We start from the raw sequence: 22,521 nt of genomic DNA, 5'->3' as shown, positions 1-22,521 counted from the left end.
ACACTTGTTTTCTGCCAAGAGATGCGGATTTGCTTGCAGATATTTCCGCAACACGTGCACTACAGTATAATATGTAGCTGGATCTATTAATATTCAATTTCCTATATTTCTTCTTCTAGAACTCGACCTCCCGTTTGTCAAACCAGATCCCCCTGATCATTCTACACTACATGCTCCATGAATTTGCTGACAAGCTGCAGTCACAGATGTTGTCTCTGCTCCAGGACAAGGAGAACCTTGGCGTGTTACTGGTGGAGAATGACAATCTGGCGAGGGAGCGGAAGGATTTACATGAGCAGATGAAGCGGCTCCGCGCCGCCCAGCAGAGATTGGCCAAATTCCCATCCTAGAAGTGATCTCACTAAATTTGTATATATGGTGCGGTGGTCCCATTAGTGGGTCCCTACCTGATCCCCATTTCTTTGTGGGCACTTTTGTAGTTTTTTTTGTCTGTCCTCACCTGTAGAGTCTCTGTGAAAGATGTTGGCGCAGTGGTGGAAATCTGTCTCTACACCATTATATAGTGCTTTAACCTGTGCCTGTCCAGTAATGGCCTCCCCCACTCAGTAGAATGTCCAGTGTAGACTCCCCACATTGTATGATGGTCCCTCAACACAGTATTATCGGAGCCACAGTAAGGCTACTTTCACGCTTGCGTTATGAGGCGCAGGGCTGCAGCTAAGCTCCGCCCCTGGCCGCGCCTCCTCTGGTCAGCTCCTCCTATGGGCACATGACGCTGCATGCGACCAGTGTACCCTATATTTAGCGTTGGGTACACAGGCCGTGCGCTGGTATGCTTTTGCCGGTGCATGCGCCCTTTTTTACCGCTGCGCCGAGCGCACCAAAATGCAACACGGTGCGTTTGGCGCACATCGGCGCAGTACCAAAAGGGCGCATGCACCGGCAAAAGCATACCAGCACATGGTCTGCGTACCCAAAGCTAATTATAGGGTACGCAGGTTGCATGCAGCGTCATGCGCCCATAGGAGGAGCTGATCGGAGGAGGCGCGGCGCTGCGCCTCATAACACAAGTGTGAAAGTAGCCTAAAAAAAAAAATTCCAGCCTTCGTGTCCACCACAGCTGCTTTATCCTCTTCAATCCCATCTTGCAGTGATTGCATCGTGCTGCACAAGGTCGCGTGCATGGCACCGGCCTCCAGAAGGTCGCAGGCTGGAAGCGCCTTCCGGAGTAAGTGATGGAGTGTGGATCCGGTGACGCCGTTCTCCACTTCGGCTGTTAACAGTACCGGCATCCTGAGGTCTCAGATACTTTAACAGTTGCATTTGATGTGGCCTATGGCTGGACAGACCCAGTTGGCTTTTGTCAGATGGTCAGTCCAGCCCTGACAACAAGTGGGAATGGTTCAATGGCTCTAATATAGACACCAATTACAGTTCTTGTCTTGTATACAAGATTTACATGTCAGAAGCGGTCAAGGTCTGCCTAAGGGAGCAGTCAGATGGTCGTATACACGACAAGCGCATAGCAATGCTCAGAATGGACGTCAGCTCTGCTGACCTCCCATAACGAAAGTGCATGATATCTGCTGATCATGCACGTGACCGTTACACTCTGATCCATAGATTGTCGCTAATATTGCATGTAAGCTCCAGGCTGGACAGGAGTTTGTGTTGTCCTTCCCGGTTGTATAGGCTGGATGTGAGCTCTGTGTGTCTCTCCCAGTAATATAGGCTGGATGTGAGCTCTGTGTGTCTCTCCCAGTAATATAGGCTGGATGTGAGCTCTGTGGGTCTCTCCCAGTAATATAGGCTGGATGTGAGCTCTGTGTGTCTCTCCCAATAATATAGGCTGGATGTGAGCTCTGTGTGTCTCTCCCAGTACTATAGGCTGGATGTGAGCTCTGTGCGTCTCTACAGTAATATAGGCTGGATGTGAGCTCTGTGTGTCTCTCCCAGTAATATAGGCTGGATGTGAGCTCTGTGTGTCTCTCCCAGTAATATAGGCTGGATGTGAGCTCTGTGTGTCTCTCCCAGTAATATAGGCTGGATGTGAGCTCTGTGTGTCTCTCCCAGTAATATAGGCTGGATGTGAGCTCTGTGTGTCTCTCCCAGTAATATAGGCTGGATGTGAGCTCTGTGTGTCTCTCCCAGTAATATAGGCTGGATGTGAGGTCCGTGCGTCTGTCCCAGTAATATAGGCTGGATGTGAGCTACGTGCACCTCTCCCAGTAATATGGGCTGGATGTGAGGTCTGTGCATCTCTCCGAGTAAGATTGGTTGAATGTGAGGTTTGTGTATATCCAGAGTGCTGCAGTCTTCACTTATTTCCTCCCCACAGTCTTTCCTCCTTTTACAATAGCCTTTGTGTTTCCTCCAAGGTATTTTCCCTGGTCTCCCCTCTGTGTTAGAGATACCAGCAGAAGCCCTGATGGATTTGTTAAATGTTTGCAGATCTCTGCTAGACGAAGGACCTAAAGACACTCTGCAATAGCAACGTGGTAGATTATATTTTCATTATTCCTTCTGAAATACTCAAAAAAAAAAAAAAAAAACTGTACGAAGGTGAACAGACCCTCACATAAGTGTTTTATGTATTGTTAAATAAAAGTGCTCCCACCATCCATTAGCCGCGTGTGATCCTTACACCTTTTGATAGTTTGTCTTCCCCCCCCCCACCCCTCCAAACAAAAAAAAAAAAAAAAAAGCCTGATCCATGGAGCTGCCTCCCCATGATGTTTCTGGATCTGGTCATACATTATACACGGAATTCCAAGATGTTGGAAAACTACACCAATACCAGATAGGAATTCCAAGGTGAACAATGATTGTTCTTTTGCTAAGTGGAAGCAGCGATTTGGATTTTTTTTTCCTTAAATTATATAATAATTGACAGGTCTTGTATAAAAAGAAAAAAAAAAAATTAGCAGGTCCTGGATGAAAAGAGGTCTGCCCAAAACCGAGCAAGTGAGTGTGTCATCTGGTAGGCAGTGAGGGAAGGCTGGTGACTTGTGCCATCTGAAGAGAGGCTGGAAATTACAGGAGGCCCTAGAGCAGGGGTGGGGAACCTCAGGCCCCAGGGCCATTTCCGGCCCTCGATGACCTTTTATCAGGCCCCCGAGCAGATTCTCAGGGACTGCATTCTTGGGCAGGGAGCTGTACTTTGATTGCCACAAGCTCATTAATTTCTTCTTGCTCTGTTAGCACACACACGCAGTGTTCACTACTGAACATTGAAGGGCATGCAATGAAAGATTAAGGCATGAAACCAGTGCCAGAGTCAGGAGGTACTTTGTGGGCAGAGTTTGTACGGCCCCCAAAGGATGGTATAAATATCCAAATGGCCCTTGGCAGAAAAAAAAAATTCCCCACCCCTGCCCTAGAGGATCCAAAAACCTGTCCTCGATGGCCATCCAGATAATCTATGCAAAAAAATTGGTGTCCTGCTTTGGGGCAGGGGGACAGGATGTCATTGGACCCCTTTGGGCAGAACGCCGTTGACCCGGTCTCCTCCCTGACTTGCCCACAAGGTCCCTCGGAACATTGACGTTTACATGATAAATCGAGCATCACACTGACTGCAGCTTCTCATCCTCTAGACACCAAATTCTTTTTTTTTTTTACATAAATTGCATTTTTCAGCATTTATCGATATGCAGAAATGTGATTTCCATGAATTGCAAAAAATAAAGGAGGATGAGTTTGGCAGAAGTCTATGATACATTACTTGATCAATATTTAAAATTCTTCTACCCATTGGCAGCTCCGTCTTCTGCATTGTTGCTTCTTTTTCCCCTCTGCTGACCAAAGTCTTAAGTACAGGCAAGATCTTCACTACAATAAATATTTACCACTAGGTGGAGCTGTGCCGAAAAATCATAAAGTACAAAACTCTGTTCCCGTGTAACAGCGCACCATGTGGTCAGACTCCAGTACTGCAACTAAAATCTACTGCTTTCAAGGGATATTCCATGTATACAGCTGTACATTGAGATAAGAAAACATAATGTAGGTTCTAATTTTGCATCTTTTGTAATAGAAGTAATGAGACAGTGGTTGTGAAAACTTGCTCTTTTATTATCATCTTTTTCAGCAAGGCCGCTCCACCCCTCCACGTAGGTTTAATATAAAAGTTCAATATGTCCGATCCTGGCCTATAAAAGGGGACCATTTTTAAATTACAAGCTCCAATCCTGGTGATTAACCCCTGTAGATGCCACGGCAAAAACCTTAGCGTCTAAACGGTTAGAAGAAAGGTGCTGCCTCCCCATTGCATGTGCATGGCTTCCAGTGATGCCGACGGACATAAAACATTGCTATACAGAAGGATTGGAAATAAATGACAGCAGTGATCAAACCGTGGCATTATCAATAAGTAAACAAGGCACAAAAGTTTGATTTATGCAACAAAAAACACTTAAATAACTTGTAATGACCCGTACTTAAAAAGTCACAAAATAAATACAGAAATAAAATTTAACTCAGAATTGCTGTTTTTTTGTTCATTCTGCTTCCTAAAAACTTTTTTTTTTTTTAAAAAGTGATAAAATAGGTTCATAATAAGAGAATTGTTAGAACGTATATACAATCAATGACTACTAAAGGGATGTGGCACTATATGGCGGCTCTAGGGGATACGACTCCAAAGCATCGGATTGGGAGGGGAATGTTCTGTGCAGACCTTTATGCTACATGAAATTAATTGGCCCTTAGTCCATGTGTCCAGCAGTCGGGCTAATCACCGGATCTTTCTGATATAACCTGCCATCTCCGGCACGCACAGAAAAAAACTAAGACAAAAAATAAAATACATATAAATGGAAAAGTCTCAGACTTGCCACAACTGTAAGTCATCGTTTGTGTATCTTGAGCAGACACTAATGAAGGGATGCTTTGTTCCAAAAAAAAAAAAAAAAAAAAAATCAGCGCCACCTCTATCTGCAGGTGGAGTCTGGTATTGCAACTCAGATTTGTTTATGGGAGTGAATGGTGCTGTTTTCTGATTTTGGACACATAGTGACTTTGCTACCGATAAAGAAATGTAGGTGTAACCACATCTTGGTTTTCCCGCCTGGATTTGCACAACAAATTGTCTCATGGCGATATATAAAAAAAAAAAAAAAAACCTGAATACAAGATGTGGACACAGCTCCTGCTTTCACAGTAGGCCACTGCAGAGTCTGTACATGTCAGTTTGTAGACGGCGCATTACCGCCAACAGCGCAGGACGGCTATTTACAACCAGGCGGAAGAAAAGTTTGGATTGGCCACTAGATGGCGCCGATGTGACGTTATTCAGTCATACAGCAGAGGCTTGTGGTGGCCGCCAGTCTCGGTGTGCAGATAACGCTCCAATACCCATAAGAGACACATAAAACGCATCACACGTCCTGACAACCCTCATGGTACAAAACACATACAATCGGGGCGTCCTCCGTGTCCTGCTCCGTCATGTGTACGTCTGCAAGGGAAGGAGAAGTGGCCATTTTAGGAAACATTTTCAGTGTATTCACTCAATTGTTACATCCTGTATTATACCCCAGAGCTGCACTCACTATTCTGCTGGTGCAGTCACTGTGTACATACATTACATTACTGATCCTGAGTTACATCCTGTATTATACTCCAGAGCTGCACTCACTATTCTGCTGGTGCAATCACTGTGTACATACATTACATTACTGATCCTGAGTTACATCCTGTATTATACTCCAGAGCTGCACTCACTATTCTGCTGGTGCAGTCACTGTGTACATACATTGCATTACTGATCCTGAGTTACATCCTGCATTATACTCCAGAGCTGCACTCACTATTCTGCTGGTGCAATCACTGTGTACATACATTACATTACTGATCCTGAGTTACATCCTGTATTATACTCCAGAGCTGCACTCACTATTCTGCTGGTGCAATCACTGTGTACATACATTACATTACTGATCCTGAGTTACATCCTGTATTATACTCCAGAGCTGCACTCACTATTCTGCTGGTGCAGTCACTGTGTACATACATTACATTACTGATCCTGAGTTACATCCTGCATTATACTCCAGAGCTGCACTCACTATTCTGCTGGTGCAATCACTGTGTACATACATTACATTACTGATCCTGAGTTACATCCTGTATTATACTCCAGAGCTGCACTCACTATTCTGCTGGTGCAGTCACTGTGTACATACATTACATTACTGATCCTGAGTTACATCCTGCATTATACTCCAGAGCTGCATTCATTATTCTGCCTCCTCTAGAGCCTTAATTAGTATTTGTTCTGGTGATTTGCATTGTGTAAATGTTACAATGAGTCTTAGAGATATCAGACATATCCTTCAGCACAAGAGACCGGTTAACTCTTGTGCGTTTGGCTTAGAAAGCACTCGATAAACTTCTACAGGGTAACAAACCCTCAGCTGTGAGCAGGATTGGATCAGAACCTCCTTTGATTCCTTGCTTTTAGCAAACACAGATCTTGAAACTGGTTGTACAACTTACTTCACAACGATTAGAAGAATTAAAAAACATGGCTGCTTTCTTCTAAAGAGAGCGCCACACCAGTTTTACAGGTCGTGTCTGGTATTGCAGCTCAGTCCTTCGCGTGTAGTGCAGCTGCAATACCAGTCACGACCCATGGACAGGTGTGGCGCTGTTTCTGGGAGAATGCTTCCTTGTTTTTATAAAGCTTTTCATTCCATCCTCATGTCATCATCACCGGAGTGCGCTCAGACTCCGCTCACCTGCATCTGATAGTAGATCCACTCCAGGAACACCGTGACGTTCCCATACACTCCAGGCTTGTTACGCTGGGCACAGCCGGCCCCCCAACTCGTGTCCCCGACAAGCCACCAGAAATTGTTTGTCTTTGTGACTAGGGGGCCGCCGCTGTCACCCTGCAGAGGCAGAAAAGAGGGGGAAGAATCAAATACAGTAACGTAATAATGGAGAGCTAGTGCAAAACTTAGAATTCTAATGTATCTGTATAGAAGACAATTGTGATTCCTCGGAGTCACCATTAGGGGGAGCTAACTGCATACGGCTGCATACAGCGCTGTATACAAGTGGAATCATATGGGCGGTGATACATTATGTCCATTCAGAAGCAAACTTGCTGTGGAAAGGTTAGATTTCACTCCTTAGAAAGAGTTAATTGGTTTCTATCCTTTAAAAAAAAATATTTTTTTTCTTCTGTGTGTACGGTTTTGTACACAAACTGCGCTTTACTTAATCTCCCCCGGTCCAACATTTTCTATCAGCCGCTGCCCCCTGAGCTCAGCACCTCATGCCATCCATATAGTCAGGAGCCACTGAGCTCAGTGATTGGCTGCAGCGTTGTCACCTCTGCAGCCAAACAGAGACCAGGAAACATATAGGTCGGCGTGGGAGCTGCAGACTCAGAACTTTACACAGTTGTTGTCTTTTTATTATTATTTTAGATGGATTGGAGCAAGAGCAATAATGCATTGTAAAAGTTTACACACCCTAAGGCTTCTGAGTCTCCCCCGACTCTTTATTCTCCGGCCCTCAATGAGATCTTACCTGACAGGTATCGACGCCTCCAGAGAGGGAACCTGCGCAGATCATGGTGGACGTGATGACTCCATTGTAAACAGAAGGGGTGTTACAGACTGAAGAGCTGATTAATGGGACAGTAGCTGCCATCAGGACACTTGATGTGGACCCTGTGGAGTCAAACACAAATCAAACTGCAGCTCACACATGTATCTTATCATGAGCGACGCAGCAGAGACTGAAAATGGTGCAAATAGCAAAAAAAAAAAAATAAGTTATCACTCTGGTGCATAAGGAATTATACTCCAGAGCTGCACTCACTAATCTGCTAGTGCAGTCACTGTGTACATACATTACATTACTGATCCTGAGTTACATCCTGTATTATACTCCAGAGCTGCACTCACTATTCTGCTGGTGCAGTAACTGTGTACATACATTACATTACTGATCTTGAGTTACATCCTGTATTATACTCCAGAGCTGCACTCACTATTCTGCTGCTGCAGTCACTGTGTACATACATTACTGATCCTGAGTTACATCCTGTATTATACTCCAGAGCTGCACTCACTATTCTGCTGGTGCAGTCACTGTGTACATACATTACATTACTGATCTTGAGTTACATCCTGTATTATACTCCAGAGCTGCACTCACTATTCTGCTGGTGCAGTAACTGTGTACATACATTACATTACTGATCCTGAGTTACATCCTGTATTATACTCCAGAGCTGCACTCACTATTCTGCTGGTGCAGTCACTGTGTACATACATTACATTACTGATCTTGAGTTACATCCTGTATTATACTCCAGAGCTGCACTCACTATTCTGCTGGTGCAGTAACTGTGTACATACATTACATTACTGATCCTGAGTTACATGCTGTATTATACTCCAGAGCTGCACTCACTATTCTGCTGGTGCAGTAACTGTGTACATACATTAACTTATCCTGAATTACATACGGTATTCATTATACTCCAGAGCTGAAATCTCTCATCTTGATCAGGATGTTTAGAGTTTGTTATAGCCTTTTGCATTCCGCTTTCCGCTCACTCGATGTAATTTTCGCTGTGATTGACCCGTCACCAATATCCCCCTCATCCGATATGTTATAGACAGAGGGTCCTGGGAGCTGAGACAGAAGCAGCATTGCCACAGTCATTACTGTGGAGCTAATTCCGTTTTCTCTGTGCAGCTCTGCAGAATATATTTATATCTACAGAATTCAATAAATATATACACACACACAACTGTTCCATGGTGTGTACTCCGCACTAATGTCGCCCCGTTCCTGTGCACATTTCGGTCTCTTACCTCCTTGGTACGTGTAACCCCATCCTGAGATCCAGCAGTTCTGAGTTTCGGTCCATGGCATTTCAGCATTGGGTAAACATACAGGCTTTATATTATTATCTGCAAGCAAAAGAAGGATTTTTTTACGTTTTAAGGGGCTGTCTATATTTAAAACATTGTTTCCTCCCCCCCCCAAAAAAAAAAAAAAAAAAAAAGAAAAAATCTGGGATTAGCGCTGCGGGATCAGACTACACAGGGTTTGTTTGTAGTCTGTTACCATGGAAACAGAACATCTGCACAGAAGCTTACGACATACATAGGTGGTGGTCTTATGTCATTGCTTTACTAAAATTTCCTAAGTTTGAAAGTGTGTGGGGGTCTGGAGGGGTCTTAATAGGTCTGTAGGAGCATTTATTGAAGAAAAAAAAAAAAAAAAAAAAAAAAGTAAGTGCCCCCCCCACCAACCTTCTCAGCCACTTACTAGTAAAGGATAAACTTGTCTTTAGCTTCATGAGGGCGATATCGTTGTTCTTTGTTTCAGAGTCATAATTGGGGTGAGAAATGACCCTCTCCACAAAATACGCGAGACCTCCAGATTTTTGGAGGGATCCAGCATAGACCGTCCACAACCGAGCGGAAGCTAAATTCCTAAAAACACAAAAAGGAGGAACGGAAGATCTTAAAGTGACTGGCGCTTGTAACATCCACCATCTTTAGATCTTTTTCTCAGCGGAAACTTTGTGATAATTGCTCAGTCGCTGTTGACGGATCTCAAGATATTTGTGTCCTTGCACCATTTGATGCCTGGATTAGTACATTAGCGCCATGTAGTCTGAACTACAGGATAGGACACAATTTTTGCTGGTCGTGTCGGCATCTATGAGTAACAAGGGCAGCAGGAACACAATGGAAATACCAATTTGTAAGAAAAAAAAAAAAATTCCAGCAATTCCCTTTTCTTGTGTTTTATGCCACACACCATTTAATTATTTTTTTTTTTTGTATCTATAATTAATTTAAAAGATGATCTGTCACTTTCCATAAATATGTAATTTTTGTTCCTGGTGTGAAAGCCGCTGATCTCCTGAATCCGACTCCGTTTTTCTTTTATTCCTGCGCCTCTCTATTCCTGAGATACGGCCCCATCTTCCCTGTATGGAAATCCAGCGTTGTTATCCAACTGGGCGTGATTCTGATGACCACGCCCACTTGCATAAGACGACTAAATTTGCAAGCAGGAAAGAAAGAGCCGTATCTCAGGAACGGAGAGGCGCAGGAACACGAGGAAAACAATGCCGGATTCAGGAGATCAGCGGCTTTCACACCAGGAACAAAAATTATATATTTATGGAAAGTGACAGATCCGTTTTAAGAACTTACCCCTCGACACAATGCGCTGCTGTGACTATCCATTCAGGAGTGATGATAGACCCTCCACAGACATGAGACTGCCCGATCTGCAGACTCACTTGCCAAGGCCAATCTCCTTTATTAGCTGCCGTTCCCCCCACTATCCTGCCAGACGTTGTCTGCTTGGTTGATTGACCGCAGTCTGTAGGTGAAAGAAAACCAACAATTAATATAGAACCAACAGGTGCAGAGTTTTATTATTTAATGCAAAATTCACAAAAAACAAAAAGGAGGGATGTGTGTTACCAAATCGTGGGCTTAGGATGTGTAGTCATCCAAGCAAGCGTAAAAGTCAGGGAAGGAAGACGGCGAGAGAGAAACCGCACACAAGACCATCAGGAAGGGAAAAGGGAGAGGGAAAGTGTAGGGAAGTGTCCATGGAGGGGGCGACAACAGAATAGCGGGTGCCAGACGGCTTACCTATGCACCGCAGAGAGATCACCCTCCCAGAAGGGCAGGAATTCCTGCAAAGCAAAACGAAAATAGATCATGCAAGAAATAAAGAATCCTCTGCTACCGGTTTAGGTTTACAGCTCCTATGCAGAATGATGTGTGTCCACGCAGAAGCTGCAAGAAAGTAAAATGACTGCAGGGTCAGACTATATGCAGGGCTTATGTGTAGCATGTAGCCACGGAGCACATAGGTCTGCGTGAGAGCTGCATATGTGGCGCCCCTGAGGCTCAGTTGCCACAGAGGTACTGCACCTTCTCCTAAGGTGTGGTGCCCCACCCTCTGGGTAAGTTGGGAGCTCCTTTCCACACTAACACTCGCACCCCAGACAACAGGGTAGTTCTGCACAACCACATTGCGGCTCAGTGCTTAGAGAGTAGCAGAGCACCTCTGGTGGTTCCCTGCTTGGAACACTGGATGTGTTGGGAGGTGGGTGGAGTTTAGATTCATATAAAAGATTGGGAAGGTTTAGAATTACAGGTCAGTCCCTTAGGGGGTCAGTCTCAGATCAGGCTGAGAGAGGAAAAAGGACAGTCAGGAGAGTCTGAGGACGGGTCCAAGGAGAAGGAGAAAGACTTAGAACTGTAACATAAGTTTCCATAAGAGAGAGAGTCAAGTACGGAACGAAGGAGTAGAGAACAGAGAGGAAACATGGGTTGGAAGAGGAACCCTGCCTATAGGTTCTCAGCGCAAGGCCGGGGCCCGGTCCCCGAGGTTGTACGGACACTTATGGTTCAGCAGCAGAGACCGGTGGAGTAGTTGGCTGTAAATGCATTACTCCCATCCAAGACTTGAGGCACAACAGCGACACAGATAGAGAGCCGGGAGTGAGGCGTCCCCGAAGCAGGCTACAGCTGTCTGCCGTGCAAGTAGAGTTCTAGGAACATCTCTTAGGAGGCATTCCAGGGTTACCAAGTACCGGAGGGCTTCACACCACAAGGTGTATTGGCGGAGTCGTTCAGGAAGGTACATGTTGGCGGAGTGTTGGAGAGGAGAGCCCTGACTTTCCCGGGAGGTTGGTTGAGGCTTTACCCCGGAGGACACGGCACGGAGGTGGGCACCAGTGTGTACCACGAACTGTGAGTAAAGCTTTGAAACTGCAGCTCTGGTGTCCTCCATTCATTTGTGCGCCAACACCGTCAGCACCGCTACATCTGGGTACCAGCATCTATACCACCCTGCGCCTCTCCTCAGCCATTGCACCTACACTGCCCTGGGACTACAGCTTCACCTGTGGGGAGCTACACCATCTTTGCTGCACCACACCATCAGTCCCAGCGGATCTGCATGCGGCGTCGGCTTAACACCTCCCTTGCCGTACACCACGGGTGGCGTCACAAACTATTCCATTAACTACCAAAACCACCCTTGATTGGGCGCCCAGGGCCACGGACCGGGTCACCGCTGCTGTGACACATCCCCCTGACACCGGCCCGGTACCGAGTACCCCACAGCCCTGGGAGGGCGACCCACATGCACAAAACAGAAGAGCGTTTTTTTTTCCTGCATCAGGTGGATATGACGATTGATAAATAGATAAATATGGGGATAGATAATAGAAATAGATAATAGATAAATAGATATAGAAGATTGATAGATAATAGATAGATAATAGAAGGATAATAGATAGATAAATATATATATAATAGATAAATAGATATAGAAGATTGATAGATAGATAGATAATAGATAGATAGATAATTAATGGATAATAGATGATAGATCTTACCTTGTCCTAATACTTGTATGTAACTTGCTGAAGGCCACACTGGTATTTACACTTGCAAAACCATTTAAATCCGATGTGACGGGTTCCAGAATGGTTCCATTATAACTGGACCTGGGAGAGATGAGGTGGTTACATTTCTTATATTATCACTCAGCGCCGGTGACGGGACCGGGCCGGATAGTCAGGAGTCCTCATGGAGCGATGGGCCTGGCAGACGGGCGCTGTAGTTCTCCATGTGGGACACTGAGGATGATATTTATGGTGGAGGTCTCTGATAAAGGAGACTACGTCCCTGTTGTGGTGTCAATATTATAATGCTGTTTGTCTACCAAAGTTGTAGGGGTGCCGTTCCTTGCGCTGCCGTCTTGGCGCTGTGCCGGGCGCTGTCAGAAGGGAGCCGCGCCTCGTGTGGTTAGGAGAGTGTCGGACAGTAGGTCAGCACCAAGTTAGGCACAGTTGTAAGGGTGCGGTTCTGGGTGATATTGGTGGGATATGGAGGCCAGCGCTGTCCAGGCAGCACCACGGATGGTGGCCAATATTGGGAGCGCCGGAGGGATGCACCAATGACTAGAGCGCCACTAAAAGCGGCATCGATTATTGGAGTGCTAGGAAGGGCGGTGTCACCTCCGAAGGGCGACCGTAGTGTTTCCATGATTGGAGTGCCGTTGAGGGCAGCATCAATGATTGGAGACCCGGCGTTTGCGATGTCAATGATCGGAGCACCAGAGCCGGCGCTGTTGTACTGGCATCAGTGTCACAACTAGGGCCCTCCAATGGCCCCGTGATGCCTGGCGCTATTTATGGTGCAGGTGATAGATTTAGCAGGTTTCCATCGGTGCCACGAAAACATGGAATGTCTCCTCTAGCGACACAGCCACGATCCCCAGAATCGCACTGATCGGCGTGGATCAGTGGCGCCACTTACTTCTTGTAGCCCATAGATTGGCAGACCAGCGGTCCATAGACTTGATTCCAGTCATCGAAGCAAACACTCAGCCATTCGGACCTTGTCGGAGAATAGGCTTGTAATACAAAACCTTTGCCGTACAGCCGCACTGGAAAGAAGGAAGAACACATCATTGCTGAGCACGAAGTGTTATAGATCATTTTATAGCATATGTTGAAGTTTAAGGGCATTGTGTCTTCTGTAAATAAAACTTATCATTTTCAAGATCTCCGCTTGCTGTTACCAAATTTCAAAAGCTCCATATGCATAAAGCATCCATACAATGCAGCCAACGCCCAATTTAAACCACCATACAATGCCTAAAATAACACCTCCGCGCAGCATCCCAATATTCCCACACAGTACTGCCATTTAATATCCAAAGAGAACTGATAGTGTTCAGATGGGGTCTAAATAATAATACCGCCATGCAGTCCAAATAATACTACTACATAATGGCTAAATAAGAAACAATATCCAGGTAATATTGTATTAGAGGCCATATAATACTGCCTTATAGGTTTCCATAAAATACATCAATATGATACAGAACCAAATGTGGCCCAAAGCCAAACAATACAACTAACCAATGCTTAAATAATATTACCATAAAGTAAGCGTATAATACTACTATACACTGCCAGTGCCCATATTACACTGTTATATATTTCACACACAACACTGCCATATAATACCCAAAGAAAACGGCTAGTGTTCAAATACTGCCATACAATGGCTAAATACTACATTGATACAGTGTCATGCAACCTAAATAACTAAAAAGTTGTATCCTTATAAAACGTGCTTTAAAGATCTCACATAATATCTTATAGTTCCCACATAATGCTGCCATATAGCACCTAGATAAAACTGTCATATACCTCCTACATATACAGTAGTTTCCACATACAATATTTATCAAGTAATATGGCTATATAGTTCCAAAAATAATACTGCTACATAGTTCTCACATAATACTCCAAGTCAGTTTTTACATACAACTGCCATGTACTTCCTACGTAACACTGCTATACAGTACCCACATATTGTCACCATATCTTACTTAGATAAAACTGTCATATACTTCCTACATAATACTTCCAGATAGTTTCCACATACTATTACCATATACAATAGTTATGACATAATATGACCATGGAGTTTCAAATACTACCAAGAAGTTATACTTTCATTTATTTCCCTCATATTACTGCCACACAGTCCCCATATAATACTGCCATATGGTCGCCACATAATACTGTCATATAATAATGCCATGTACTTCCTACATAGTACTGTTATAGTTTCCATATATTACTGTACTACCGCATACAATAGTTATATAATACGGCCATGTACTTCCAATACTACCATATGCTTCCCACATATTACTGCATTACAGTCACCACATAAAACTACCATACATTTCCTAAATAATACCATCATGTAATTCTCACATAATACTGCCACATTTCCCACATAATACTGTCATACAGTACTCACATATTGCTGCAATATAGCACCCAGATTAAATACATAATACTGCCATATAATTTCCACATATTACCATCATATACAATAGTTCTTGCATAGTAATATGACCATATTGTTCCAAAATAATGCTGCGTATATAGTTCTGACATAACACTGCCATATGGTTCCCATACAATACTGCCATGTGCTTCCTATGAAATACTGCCATATAGTTACCACCTACAACCATAAACAATAGTTGTGACATAATATGACCATATAGTTCTAAAATAATACTACCAAGTATTTATGACCTAATACTTCCATATACTTCCCACATATCACTTTAATACATTCCCCATATAATACTGCAATGTACTTCCTACATAATGCTGTCATAACTGCCACCTACTACTGTAAGAGGAAAATTTTTGGGAAAACCACAAAACCAAACAATACCATCAGATGCATTCTGTATTCTTACAGCAGCCACTAGAGGGCGATCTCTACATGGGAATTTTACAGCTACTGTTGCCAGCAGTGATACATTTCCCCCCTGTGGCGGTAGTTGGTATTACAACCCATAACTGAGTTTTCTTCCTACATTGCGCATGAAACATACCGCAATACGTCTCATCCTCCCCATTCGGGCAGTCACCGGTACCATCACACCACTGAGAAGAGCGGACACACGTCGATGAGGTGCCACATTTCTTTTCACACTTTGAAGACACTACACAATGAAAATAACAGAAGAGGAAGCATAAATCACATGATTTTATATTTTTGTATTCTTTAACTCCTTAACAACCAGGGGTATTTAGTTTTTTGCGTTTTCGTTTTTCGCTCCCCTTCTTCCCAGAGCCATAACTTTTTATATTTTTCCGCCAATATGGCCATGTGAGGGCTTGTTTTTTGCAGGACGAGTTGTACTTTTGAACAACACCATTGGTTTTACCATATCTTATATTCGAAAACGGGAAAAAATTCCCAAGTGTGGTGAAATTGCAAAAAAGTGCAATCCCACACTTTTTTTTTTTTTTTTTTACCGTGTTCACTAAATGCTAAAACTGACCCGCCATGATGATTCTCCAGGTCATTACGAGTTCATAGACACCAAACATGTCTAGGGCCATACATGACCAGATCACTTGCTGTGAGTGCCGGCCACCGGGCGACCAGTCTGTGAGTGCCATTCAATCTACTGGAGACCTCTGGTTGTCATGGCAACCCATCGGTGACCTGCAATTGTGTGACGGGGTCACCGATGGGCAGGATTAGTGACGCGCTTCCAGTAGGCGATAGTTAAATGCTGCTATCAGAAATTGACAGCGGCATTTACCTAGTTAACAGCCGAAGTTGGATCGCTATTCCACCTGCGGCTGTTGAGGACACATGTCAACTGTATAGATCAGCTGTCATGTGCCCGGAAAGAAGCGGGCTCAGCGTCGGAGCCCGCACCAAACAGGCGGAGCCCGACGTGGCCGTAATATTACACCCAAAGATGGAAAGGGGTTAAATATGCTATCTGGTGTAAGATTTGTAAAAAATTTTAAAAAAATATCTTAAACAAATGAAAAAAAAAAACAAATAGAAGGAGCTCACCAAGACCGATTTTTATAACGCAAAATGTTGACGCCTCTAGTGGCCGTCAGCATTAACACAGCTGGGGATTTTTTTTCCCCATGAACTGTAAAAAGATTAGCTGTAAATAAAAACTTACAAAAATACCAGCAGAGAACTGCAGCAATAACGACCACGATGAGGATTGCTGCGACTACGAAGATAATCTTTTGCCTACCTGAGAGATAAAAGAAGAGAACAAGATACGTGAATACAATAGTTATATTCTTGTACGTAGGAACAGTATTATATTAGTTATATTCCTGTACATAGGAGCAGTATTATAGTAGTTATATTCCTGTACATAGGAGCAGTATTATAGTAGTTATATTCTTGTACATAGGGGCAGTATTATAGTAGTTATATTCCTGTACATAGGAGCAGTATTATAGTAGTTATATTCTTGTACATAGGAGCAGTATTATAGTAGTTATATTCTTGTACATAGGAGCAGTATTATAGTAGTTATATTCTTGTACATAGGGAGCAGTATTATAGTAGTTATATTCTTGTACATAGGAGCAGTATTATAGTAGTTATATTCTTGTACATAGGAGCAGTATTATAGTATATTCTTGTACATAGGTGCAGTATTATAGTAGTTATATTCTTGTACATAGGGGCAGTATTATAGTATATTCTTGTACATAGGTGCAGTATTATAGTAGTTATATTCTTGTACATAGGAGCCGTATTATAGTAGTTATATTCTTGTACATAGAGGCAGTATTATAGTAGTTATATTCTTGTACATAGTAGCAGTATTATAGTATATTCTTGTACATAGGAGCAGTATTATAGTAGTTATATTCTTGCACATAGGGGCAGTATTATAGTAGTTATATTCTTGTACATAGGGAGCAGTATTATAGTAGTTATATTCTTGTACATAGAGGCAGTATTATAGTATATTCTTGTACATAGGAGCAGTATTATAGTAGTTATATTCTTGTACATAGGGGCAGTATTATAGTAGTTATATTCTTGTACATAGGGGCAGTATTATAGTAGTTATATTCTTGTACATAGGGGCAGTATTATAGTAGTTATATTCTTGTACATAGGGGCAGTATTATAGTAGTTATATTCATGTACATAGGGGCAGTATTATAGTATATTCTTGTACATAGGTGCAGTATTATAGTAGTTATATTCTTGTACATAGGAGCCGTATTATAGTAGTTATATTCTTGTACATAGAGGCAGTATTATAGTAGTTATATTCTTGTACATAGTAGCAGTATTATAGTATATTCTTGTACATAGGAGCAGTATTATAGTAGTTATATTCTTGCACATAGGGGCAGTATTATAGTAGTTATATTCTTGTACATAGGGAGCAGTATTATAGTAGTTATATTCTTGTACATAGAGGCAGTATTATAGTATATTCTTGTACATAGGAGCAGTATTATAGTAGTTATATTCTTGTACATAGGGGCAGTATTATAGTAGTTATATTCTTGTACATAGGGGCAGTATTATAGTAGTTATATTCTTGTACATAGGGGCAGTATTATAGTAGTTATATTCTTGTACATAGGGGCAGTATTATAGTAGTTATATTCATGTACATAGGGGCAGTATTATAGTAGTTATATTCATGTACATAGGGGCAGTATTAGGCCCGGGATCACACATGTGAGGAATATGGCCGTGTCTCGCATGATAATACCCGGCACTGCTGCCAGCATTCGGGAGCAGAGCGTGCGGCTCCATGTATTGCTATGTGTGTGTGATCCCGGCCTTATAGTAGTTCCATTCTTGTACATGAGAGACAGTGGGGAAACATGTATATATTATTAAGCCTCTTAGGAGTACCACGTAGATGTGCCCACACTCATGTTTGCCGGTCGATCACTTACTTGACGAGCACCATGTTTGGGATTTTGCGTGCTGATTTGCTGCCACAGACTGATGAGGGGACACCTGAGGTAAATACTGTGGCACCGGGGAGACATTTGGAGGAGGAATAGGATACGGTTGATATATATTGTATGGACTTCGGTTATCGTAGGGGTTGTGTTCCGGCTGGTATCCGTTGTTGTCATAATAGGGAGGCGGATTCTGGAAGAAACATGGAGTCCATTACTTCACTCTTGTGGACGGCGACAATAATGGCTTTCTATGTAATGGTACACGACTAGATCAGTGATCCTCCATGCGGCATTTCTCCCGCTACTATAGGGCCACCTCATTTTTTTTACCCTACATCGATTAAAATAAATTGGCCCCACTGTGGATCTGCACAGGACGTCTCCAATAAACCTCCGTATCTTCGAGGTCTGACAGTTTCATTGCTCGGTCCCTGGATCCGCCGGTTACTTTAACGCTCAGTTTCACGGTTGCCGACGCTGTGATTTGTTCTCATTCCAGGAGATTACTCATTAATCGCAAAATAAACGGAAAGAGAAATAATTAGCCGGACGTGCGAAGGGGGATTAAGATATAATGGCCTTTGCCTTGCCTGAGGTCCACATTTTACACACTGCAAACACCGACAAACACCGACTACTTAAAGGGGAATTACCACTTCAGGAAAAAATAAAGTTGGACAATTTTACAATGCTCTGTCATTTTTTTTTCTCCATAGTTCTTTTTCACCCTGGTAGAAGGCATCCCAACTCCCAATAATAAATGGTTCATGGAGTGTAACCCCTGTAATCTATAAGGGAACACGACTGCAATTGTTTCATTCCCTACAGCACCTCCGCAGGAGAAATGAAATATTACACCTTCTCCATTTAAAATCAGTGGTTCCCAAACTCCAGTCCTCATGGACCCCAACAGATCATATTTTCAGGATTTCCATAGTGTAAGGCTGGGTTCACACGTAGTGGAACTCCCGCGGAAGTTGCCGCGAGAATTCTATTCTGCGGGAAAAATCGCATTTTAAATTCCCGCGATTTTCCCGCGGAAAAACTAGCGATTTGCAAGTGTAATTAGCTTGCAGAATGCTAGCGTTTTCTAAGCGATCTGTAGCATCGTTTGGAGAACTGATTGACAGGTTGGTCACACTCGTCAAACATAGTGATTGACGAGTGTGACCAACTTTTTACTATTGAGGCCGCCTATGCGGCATCAGTAGTAGAAAGATCTAATGTTAAAAATAATTTAAAAAATTAAAAATCGGGTTATATTCACCTTCCGATGTCCCGCACAGCGTTCCCAGGCCTCCGCAATGCTCCAGCAGGTCCCGTTCCCAGTGATGCATTGCGGCAATGACCTTTGATGACGTCGCGGTCTCGCGGGACCACTACTGTATCGCGAGAAGGCGACATCAGCAAAGGTCATTACCGCAATGGATCACTGGGAACGGGACCTGCCGCGTGTATCACTGAAGCCTGGAGACGCTGTGCGGAACATCGGAAGGTGAATATAACCCGATTTTTTTTTAAATTTTAATTCTATTTTTTACAGGGATATGGTACCCAGAGCCCGGAGGACAGTCTCCTCTCCTCCGGACCGTGGGTACCATCCGCAAATATTCTGCTTACTTTTCACATGGTGGACACAGCCACAAGCGGAAAGTAAGCAGAACAATGCATTCCTATGTGGGCGGAATCGCCGCGATTCCGCAAAATAATGAGCATGCTGCAGATTTCTCTGCAATGCGATTCTGCCGCGGGAAAATCCGCAGCATTAGCACAGAATGTTGGAATCCAATAGGAATGCATGGGATGCTGTTTTTTTGCGTTTTGGCGGCAAAATCGCGAGTTAAAAACGCTAAAAAAAGCGACGTGTGAACGTAGCCTTACACATGTGAGAGAATTCCTGATGCCTTATGATGATACTTCCATCACTTGTGAAATACTAAGGAAATCCTGAAAACATGACCTGTTGGGGTCCGCGAGGACTGGAGTTTGGGAACCACTGATTTAAATCAATGAACTAGGAGGGATTTCCAGAGCAAGAAGAGTCTTGAAATAAAGGGCGTTTTATAAATTTAGAATTTTGGGATCGTAGATTTTACAAACTTGAAATCCCCAAATTGTTTTGTGCAAAATCTCTAGAATTTCTGATAATAAATTCCATCACGTACCGGATACATTTCTGCAAATATCTTTTAAGAGAATAGAATCCAACGTCTTCACTTCATATGAGCCCTGAAAGAGAAAGTTCATTATTATTAGAGGTCATGCTGGGGTGTAGGGTATAGGGTATGTAAGGGTAGCCCTGCCATGGAGGAGGCTTCACGTGGTATTTAGTGCCTTTTCCACTTTCAGGGACGATTGCACATTTTTCTTCATTTTAAACGCATGTATTTTCATCTAAAAATAATTTTTACAATTGGGTTTCATTAAAAAAAAATGTCACCGTTTGTCTTTTACAGCCTCTAAACTGGACTGTCTATTGCCGACTGCAGAATGAGTTAGCTGAGAATCCATCAGTGAGATCTGTCTGATCAGACTGGAAGTTTCTAACTCCTATCTGCCTTTTCTGATCTTCTCTCTGCCGGTTTATGACAACATGAAAGTTGAACGAAGAGTCGGTAAAAGTCTAAGGGTGCAAACGTTTTCATGAAACAGAATTGCAAAAATTATTTTCATCTCAAAATGAATGCATTTAAAAGGAGTATTCCCCATCTCCAAGATCCTATCCCAATATATAGTAGGTGCAAATATTATTAGCAAATACCTCCAATTAGAAATGTAGTATAGTTCTTCTGATTCACCATTTCTGTTTTCTCATGTGCAGGAATTGCAGGACCTTAAGTATCCATGGTTACGAGCACTAGCAATCTAACTGGCACTATATCAGTGGTCGTAACCACGGATACCTCAGGTCCAGCAATGCCTGCCCATAGCAAATCAGAACTGTACTAAATTTCTAACTGGATGTATTTGCAAATAATATTATTATGATACCCAATACGTATTGGGGTAGGCTCTAGGAGATGGGAGTACCTCTTTGTAAAAAAAAAAAAAAAAAAGTCCCTTTTTTTTTTTTTTTTTTTAAATATATATTGGTGCTGTAAGGGGGTCCTGAGTGGGTCCATAAATTGACATAGTTGAAATGGTCCCATAGTTGATATTTTGGAAGATGTCTTACAGCTCATAAGAGGAGTCATCAGGGACTACAACCACAGGTAATGAGATGAGGACTATGTATCGGGGTAGATTAAAGCCGGCCACAGATATAGACAAGAAATGTGCCTGTAGTGGGGTGTAACAAGTAAACGTGTGGCCCAAAGACCATTTTTATTGCCTCTTACTGGAATCAGCTACTCTGCAAGTCAAGAAGACCACGGGCTAAAGCTAAGGAGACCGTTCTTGTCCTTCTGGAGGAGAGCCAATTTTCATAATCTTTTTCACCATTCATCTTTACTTTTTGTTGGTTTTGGGAGGAAGCAGCCATGTTTTTCAACTCCTAAAACAACAACTTTAAGTACTTAGATTTATTGAGGGCTAATTTATTTTTTTTTTGGAAGAAGGGCAAAAGGTAAATGTAACAGCCTTATGGTTATTGATTTCTTTCCATACATGGCTGCTTATAAAGAGGAGTGTCCTCAGACAGAGCCGCGGGTCTGAGCTTTGTTGTTTCAGTCAATAATGGACGGCCGTTTTGCATAAAATGCTCAATAAATAACCAATTATCTAAATGACCTGGAAAATGAGGTAGTGAAGCAGCAACACAAACACTCAGACATACTGCACCCAGGGAATAAGCTGAGCGAGGTATACACAACCAAAGATGGGAGAAAAAATAAATAAATTAAAAAAGGTAATAGAAAATGTAACAATCACATAAAAGTAAGCAAAATTGCAAAAAAAAAAAAAAAAAAGGCAAAATACACAGATAAAAGTCTTCACATTACTTTGCGGATAGTTGTGCCACAATGTAACTTTGTTTTCTCCTACAGGGAATAGTCAAAGTCATAAGGGACGACCTTCGACTTATCACAAGGCTTATGAAGGTGCATGGATATCAGAATATTTAGTTGCACATGGTAGGTTTGGGGACGTAGATTTGGTCAGAGGATCCATGAGCTCCAAGCTACGTAGTAATTGAAATCATGTATAGTACTGTTACAAATAGGCTTGGATTATGTGTCTCCATGGTAACAGACTACAAACAAACCCTGCGTAGTCTGTTGCTGCAGTCACATTCT

The 22,521-nt window shown here is 42.8% G+C and overlaps 1 protein-coding gene and 1 long non-coding RNA gene across 2 annotated transcripts in view; one reads left to right on the top strand and one right to left on the bottom strand.

Annotated features, from left to right (window-relative positions):
* The first annotated feature begins 6 nt into the window (after positions 1-6).
* LOC141091550 (uncharacterized) lies at positions 7-2,580 on the top strand. Its single transcript, XR_012232537.1, has 2 exons — positions 7-2,210; positions 2,250-2,580. It is a non-coding gene; the product is annotated as an uncharacterized lncRNA (long non-coding RNA).
* Positions 2,581-4,014: 1,434 nt separating this feature from the next.
* The window catches only part of TMPRSS2 (transmembrane serine protease 2), a 41,212-nt gene continuing 22,705 nt past the window's right edge, over positions 4,015-22,521 (bottom strand). The window contains exons 2-14 of the mRNA XM_073577217.1: positions 20,452-20,515; positions 18,275-18,476; positions 16,510-16,587; positions 15,409-15,519; positions 13,293-13,422; positions 12,368-12,478; positions 10,608-10,651; positions 10,158-10,329; positions 9,259-9,425; positions 8,799-8,897; positions 7,501-7,643; positions 6,702-6,854; positions 4,015-5,419 (exon numbers count right to left, since the gene is read on the bottom strand). Of these exons, the coding sequence (XP_073433318.1) occupies positions 5,408-5,419; positions 6,702-6,854; positions 7,501-7,643; positions 8,799-8,897; positions 9,259-9,425; positions 10,158-10,329; positions 10,608-10,651; positions 12,368-12,478; positions 13,293-13,422; positions 15,409-15,519; positions 16,510-16,587; positions 18,275-18,476; positions 20,452-20,460 (1,431 nt within the window). The 5' untranslated portion in view covers positions 20,461-20,515 and the 3' untranslated portion in view covers positions 4,015-5,407. The remainder of the gene's footprint in view (positions 5,420-6,701; positions 6,855-7,500; positions 7,644-8,798; positions 8,898-9,258; positions 9,426-10,157; positions 10,330-10,607; positions 10,652-12,367; positions 12,479-13,292; positions 13,423-15,408; positions 15,520-16,509; positions 16,588-18,274; positions 18,477-20,451; positions 20,516-22,521) is intronic.

This window comes from Dendrobates tinctorius, unplaced genomic scaffold (assembly GCF_039654945.1).
Source record: "Dendrobates tinctorius isolate UK_male_01 unplaced genomic scaffold, ASM3965494v1 ptg000054l, whole genome shotgun sequence".
NCBI classification, from domain to species: Eukaryota; Metazoa; Chordata; class Amphibia; order Anura; family Dendrobatidae; genus Dendrobates; species Dendrobates tinctorius.
Note: the sequence above shows the minus strand (reverse complement) of the source record. Positions and strands in the feature narration are given on the sequence as shown.